A 7376-nucleotide genomic window follows, 5' to 3' on the forward strand; every position below is an offset into this window, starting at 1 on the left:
CTGTTGGAGCCTAGGCTTAAAAATTTTAATAGTAAATCAGGTCAATCTAAAACACAGCTCAATGTATTTTTGAATGATTTAGAAAGAAATACAGGAAATAATTCAATCTCATCCACCACGGGCCTAGCTTAAAAAATTTATTCGCAAAGTGTCAAAAGATCGTCAAGGTTGATCCTCTCTTAAAGCACCAAACTCAAAGGATTTGAAGAAGATCTCAAGGAAGATAATCTCTTCCCAGCTAGCCTCGTGTGGCTGTGGCTCCTGTGGCTGCTACGGGGATCCACAGTAGCGCCACCAGACAGTCCCAATTCGTGGCTCTTTCAGTTTTTGCCGTGACCGAAATTGGCGGCCACAGGGGACCCACGAATGGTTGCAAATTGTGACCATGCAGAATTCAATGAATCTTGAAAATCGTATTTCACGTATTTAACACCAATTTAATGTAACAGAAACTTTATAATTTCAAATAGAGATTACTTAAAAATCGATATCAATCGGAAAAGTATAGAATTTTAAGAGAATTAAACATTTTTGTAAAAACGGCCACGAGAGGGTCCCAGAGCAGCCACAGCGGGGACGAGACGTTTACAATTTATGTGGAATATTAGCAGTTTTTTTAGCTTTTTCTTGAAAATAAAATATCTGGGCATCTTTAGTATGTTGATAACAACTGATAAATATCATTTTATCTAAAATATAAAGAAAACAATTTTTTTTTAATCAGCCACAAATGTATAGTCACAGGGGGTCCCCTTTTTTTTTGGTTCGTGGCCGCCCTGTGGCTCCTACTTTGGGAAATTTCCCAAAATAATTTTTTGAGCCACCACCGCGGCGCTAGTTATGTTGAGATATTTCTGTGTGAAAGAGAAGCACGTAAACGTCATATTCCTATACTCTTCATACACATTAGCGTAGATTACTTGGTGACAGACCCAAAACGCATTAGGGAGACAAGGATAGAAAAGTGAAACAAATATATATCCGCAAGCGATGCGCGAACCACGTGGACGGCCACTACGCGGTCACCACACGGCCACAGCGATCCTAAGAAGTGCATGACGTCACAGCGATGCTTCTCACTCACAAGATCAATGATTCTCCGGGAGATCAATGCCAAATGAGTTTAAAATAAAAATATTAGAAAAAAATATTTTTATATTTTTGAATTAAAATATGCTTTTACATTAATTTAAATAATTAAAAATTATCCGAAGATACTTTATTAAATTTTTCGCGTTTTTAATTCCATTTTATCAATGCTCTCTTTAATTACTAATTATATTTTTTGTGATCGTTCAAACCAAAAATCATAGTTATTCATTTTTTAATCAGAAAATAAATTATCTTTAAAATAAAAACCACTCAATCGATATTTAAGTACGTTCAAGAGAGAAAAAAATATGTTTTACCGCACCTACTAAATAACAGGTTAAACGTAATTTTCAATCTTAATCTTAGGTATGAATATAGGTAAAAATTTTAACACAAATATTACTGTAAGTATTTTCCTTTAGTTGAGACAATTGCAGGTAATAAATTGGTTTTATGGTATTGTACTGCCGAAAGGCTTAGTAGGGAAAACTAAAAGATTATGCTCCAGGTAGCAATTCGAGCAGCACTTGGGCATCAATGCATATGTTAATATTGGAAATACCCAAATGTTTTGCAAAAAAACTCTTAAACTTTCCAGACGCACAGTAAAATATATGAATTCATTTTGTTTGCAGAAAATTCATATTATTTAAAGTCTCGAAAACAGCGTATTTTCAGTTTTTAGTCTTTGCAATAGCTATCTATTTTACGTAAACCTACGAGAATAATGTTTGCAATGGTTCCCTATTTAGCCCATATGAAGCACGTGGAAAAATATCATTACAAATAATCTTATTTTCTTTATAATCCTGGACATTTATTGGCATAAAACAATGTCAGGACCCTTCTAAAAGGGTTTAGTTTAGGTTTTGATCAATATTTTGCAATTTTATTATTTTACCCTGAAAATCGTCAATTTTAAATCATTTAATTAATAAAATTGCATTAAGGACCCGCATTTTGAGATTATTCATTAAATTTCAAGACGTAAAGTGGATATCGCATTTATTTCTGAATGGTTGATACCCCGAAAATCTGATTACAAAGTTATGATAATTCTTTGACATATTATTGTATATTTCATGAGGGAATATACCATCGCCATGCCCTCTATGTATGTTGTAGAAATATGTATATTTTGAAAGAATATTTTTGGGATATTTTTGTGGGAAATTTTTCTGGATGCTTGCGCCGTAGCCACGAGCCATCCACAGAGGGGACGTCACAGTGACCGGTCACGATTTATTCCCCATTTGTATGTCACCTGACCGTGTGGTGGCTGTCTGGTGGCGCCACAGGGGCCACCCATGACCGCCACGGACCGCGTGGTGGCTGCTGAAGGTGTGCTGGGTTAAGGAAAAATTGCCCCATAATCTGCATGATTTTCTTCTCCAATTTGTCACATTTAGTCCACAACAACTGCGAGAGGTTGTAAAAATATACATATAATAAATTTATCCCTCACGTAGGCATCGATGGACGGTGTTGGGCAATAAAATGTCAAGAAGATGATCAAATCGATCTCTCACCCCGGGGCCATCAACCCGATGTGGATGCGCGCGGTGCTTAATTGGGCAACGGAGCGACTTTTTCGCGTTTCCTCTTCTAGTAAAGCAGGAGAATTCCTTTTTACTTTGAACCTGCGAGAGTCAATTTAAATCATTAGGGGCCATTTAGCGTCAACGGCGGGCGAAAAATGCCGGAGGTCAGGACGCAATAATATTATTTATAGTGGTATCGACACACCGAATCACCATGCGGCGCCCCCAAGCTCAATGCAACTTGCAGAAGTCTCGCCATTCGCCTTTATATGCTCCCCGTCAGCCCCTTTTGGTTGCGCGTTTTTGAGTTTTTGCATCGCGCACACACTGCTCTGAAGGGAGTGGAGCTCCTTTTGATGCGATAGCATCGCAAGAAAAACCCGGATGGTGGCCCCCGCGAGCCAAAGGGTGCTCTCTGCTTATGCAGCAAATGTGGACCCAAAAGTCCCACAAAAACCCCCCAAAACATAAGACGGAAAAGAGCATTAATATGCGAAGGGAATAAGGCTCAAGGGAGGAGATGGAGCAAGCCACAAAGAAAAAAACTCGCGCAGAAAGCTTGATAAGCGTCTCCCGAATATTATTATTTTATAAATATTTACAGGTATCCCCCTGTTTTTTGTACGCCCTATGCTTATTAGTAATCTTGCAGTCATTATTGTTATTATCTCGTTGCTTTTGTGCGAACGCAAGAAGCGATCACTTAACATTTTTATCCACACGGCGTCTCCAAACTGTGATCATCTCTCTGTTGCTGCTGCTGCTGTGAGAAGTAAACCCTACGACAGGACTTTTTTTGTGTGTGATACACGCCCCAAGTCCCCATATCTTCATCTGTCTGCCCTGGACATCTCGCGGGATCGTTAGACTCTCTCATGTGCGCCAAGAAGTCAATTTTGTCTTGTTATTCCCATTTTTGCACACAACATTTAATATGAGACCCTTCAACGAACAAATTCTTCAGGTTTTAGTTTTTTTCCCCCAGTTTCCTCCCATGTGCGCGGGAGATCGTAAATCAAAAATCTGCCAAAGCTGGGAGACATTTATGCCATAAAAGGGATTCCAACATATTTTTAAAAACAGAAGTCAATTGATTTTGTGGCGCGGAAAAAAAATGGGCAAACGGTGAACGAGTCTAAAGGGAGGCACGGGGAAGTTTTCGCAGGTAGAACGTGGAATATTTGGCAACAAAATGCGAAAAATCTTTCAACGATAGAAGAGCAATAAATCAAAAATCATCTCGTGAAGTTACTAAATAAAAATTCAATGCCGAATTGACTTTCAACACACTCCATCATCTTGCAGGATGGATTTATTTATTCTATAACATTTTATAAATTAGGTGGATTCGGCGGTTAACCAAGGAGGATTTTGTCGAAAAAAAGAATAAGGGAGAAGATGTACTTAAGGAGATCTTGTAAAGACAGTTGTAGTAAAATTCTTTTCTTGTCTAAAAGATTTTTCTTTGGTATTCTGTAAACAAGAATTGCAGAGATTGTAAGATCAGACAAACCTAAAAATTTAGTACACTTTTAGTACTTTTAGCTGAGATACATACATTCCGTTCTAAAAAAAAAGAAAGAAAGCTTTGACAAATTGTCATTCCAATAACAGAAATGAAAGAAAATATTTTGCTTAAATTAGACATAGAAAAATTAATTTAATTAATTAAAAATCCCGTAAAACTCATTTTATTTGATTTAATTTTTCTTTCAGTTTTCCTGACAAAAATCCTGCTGGATTTTTTAAAAAAAATCTTTTTATGATTTATTTTCTGTTTTCTTATCGTTAAATTTATTTATTTTAATTGTATTCAATTTCATGTTTCTTAATTATCTTGTTCGTCTTTCAAGCTCAAATCAGAAAATTGATAAACTTTTTCTTGTAAGAATTCTTACAAAATTTCTTAAGCGGTCAAGTCCCTTAGTTAAAAAAATTAAAGGATCTGTATTTAATACATATTTTCCCGGCTTTCCCTAAAATTGTTTTCTCTGTCTGACCTATTTAATCCTGTTCCCTTTTAAAGTTTCTTTAATTTTATCAATTTAATTTTGAAAGTCATAAATTAATTAACCCTTTTCTGCTTCATCCTCTCACAGTTATCCCTTTTAAATAACCCTCTTTGCAATCAATCTTATTCTCCCCACGAACTATTCGTTCATCCATCTCTTCCCACAAATCTCCTTTGAGAAAATAAAAAGATTTCGTAGAAGATAAGAAAAAGAAAAAAGATCCCAAAAGCGCCAAATTGTTTTATGAAATATTAAATATTTGAGAATTCGACAAGGTGAATCAATGAATTATTTATCGGTCCTGAAACCGCAGCTCTTCTCTCTTCATTAGTTCACGCCGAATCGGGGGTCGCGCTCTTTTTTTTGTGTGCGAGAAGACTTTCCCCAGTTCCCCCTCGTCGTGGAATTTTCCGCGAAACTTCTGCGCATCGTGAGATTCCCACAAAACGGGCAACCAAGGAGATCTGATGGAAAAATTCTCCCACGACAGTCCCATGGAGGAATTCCAATGGTGACGAGTTGTCTTGCAAGCTGCTCTACGCGGAATATTTGCAAGTTAATTTGTACGTCGAGCGATGGGATTTGATTGATTCTTTTTTTGAAAAGATAAACCGCCGATTTGCCGTTAGAAATTAAATAATCTCAACGCTTTCCCGCGCGGCCATCTTGAGAAGATTGTCTTCTTTGGAAAAAGTTACTTTTTTTTTTGAACTGACGCGCGTTTTCCCCGCCGACAGTTTGTGCGAATTCCCACCATGCGGTGTAAATTCAATTTATCAATCATTCCTTAATTGCTCGGAGTGTCAGAAAATCACCATTTTTGCCGCGAAATGCAAGAAGATTGTGAAAATCTCGCGAAATGACGTAGAATCCCGACAGACCACCCATCGTGGGGGTCTCCTTATGAACCTAAATTGCTGCAAATGCCGCGAGCAATTAAAGCTCTCCGCCGTGAATTTAGAAGAAAAACCACGCATGTGAGCAAATGGGAAAAACTCTAATCACTCAAGCACGCATTGAAGAAATTTATGTAAATTAAATAAATAAATGAATAAGAAATAAATTTTGTACACTACATCTCACACGTTGGTGATGCGTATGCGAAAAGATTGTAATTAAATTTCACTTCTTATATCCAATTAATTGGGGTCTCTTTTTGCATAATGCACATCAAGGTGAATTCCAAGAGAGTTTTAGTTCTATTTATTTATTTATTTATTTTACCTGACTTGCCGACGGGTAGCTGTAGCCAAATTGCGCATATGCTGCCATTATTTAGGGCACTTTTCGTTGCACCTGCACTTTTATTGCGTGAGGGTTGAGTTTTCACACTAAACACTGATTTTTCTTAAAGAATTCTTTTCTTTTCTTTAAAAATTATCCATTTAAAGTAAAAAATAAATTAAATTGTCCAACACATAGGAATGGGGGTTGTGTAGCTAACTACATTGAGGAGAATTTCTTCTTCGTCCTCTCGACATCCCAGAAGGATGCTGATAAACTGGAGCCATGATTCTCAATGAAATCCATTCAACGGAAAAGTTTTTTTTTTCTCTTTTAAAAAGTCTTTAAGAAGGTCTATTTTGTAAAATTCCTTCAGGTTTGCTCCAGGGTGTCAAGGTCAGATTTCGTTGTAATTAAAATTTATTTAAATTACCCCATCCGGCATCTTTGACAACGTAAAATACACACAACCCAGCTGACCCAACAAGGATTGATTTATGTCGTGAAAAAATGGCAAATTTGCAAATTAAATCAATTTATTGTGATTTTATCAACAGATGCGCATTAAAGAAGCCAAAAAAAAGGTAAACTCAAGGAACTGAATGGATGCTGTCTGTAGTCCTTGACACAGTCTTGTCACACTTCTCGATCAAATAATAAGAGATATAATAACGAAAAGAAATGGGGTTTGTTTATGCGGGGGTGGTTGTTGCTATTCTTTCCACTTTTGTGTTGCACTTATAGCACCACACTTTATCACACAATAAAACACCGGGCTACAGCTTCATCCACTTGTGGTGGTGAAGGGCCATCATACCCATCGGGCGGGGGTTGTAGGTTCTCACGCACAACTTCTCCAACCAACCCCTACATGAGGGGACCCGTATGCGGGGGGTGGGGGGTTGGATTGTCTTCAACACAACCTTCGGAAGGAATATTCTTCTAACGTTGATTTCTAACGGCGGCGCACACAGACACAGAATAGGGGAGAGTCTCACGTATATTGTCTCTCTCACGGGTATCTTATTGAAAGGGGCAGCACCGTCGCGTAGGGTGCTCAAACGTGAGCAAAATGAAGCAATAACAACAATGAGAAAAAAAACTCCACCGCGAAGAAATGCCGTCAGAGTGGTCTCACTCTCTGCATGCGTAGGACCCGATGCGCACAGTGTAACGCTTTTGCACCGACTGCCTGTGCTGTGCCGCGGAAGATGGTCAACACTGGAAAGTCTTGTGCGTGTGTATCGTAGCGCCGCCACTGACACTCAGCTCCGCCCATTCGAGGGGATCGACGCGCCACCACCAACCAATCACGTGGCATTGGAATTCAATGCTGCAGGAAGGGGAACGTCAAAACTCATGCTTCACTCGGCTTTTTGGCATGCAAAGTGGGCGCCTGAGGGGCGGTACAGCGCTTAGCCACACCCCTTTCGAAATTCGAAACCATTCCGCACGGGGAAGTTAGGATAGCTATCCTCCGTTCGAGTTAGGATACCTAGATCCTTAC

The 7376-nt window shown here is 38.5% G+C and overlaps 1 protein-coding gene across 1 annotated transcript in view; it reads right to left on the reverse strand.

The window, feature by feature from the left end:
- LOC129793617 (homeobox protein araucan) overlaps window positions 1-7068 on the reverse strand; it is a 49297-nt gene extending 42229 nt beyond the window's left edge. The window contains exon 1 of the mRNA XM_055833767.1: window positions 5870-7068. Within this exon, the coding sequence (XP_055689742.1) occupies window positions 5870-5917 (48 nt within the window). The 5' untranslated portion in view covers window positions 5918-7068. The remainder of the gene's footprint in view (window positions 1-5869) is intronic.
- Between the last annotated feature and the right edge of the window lie 308 nt (window positions 7069-7376).

Source organism: Lutzomyia longipalpis, chromosome 3 (assembly GCF_024334085.1).
Source record: "Lutzomyia longipalpis isolate SR_M1_2022 chromosome 3, ASM2433408v1".
NCBI lineage: Eukaryota > Metazoa > Arthropoda > Insecta > Diptera > Psychodidae > Lutzomyia > Lutzomyia longipalpis.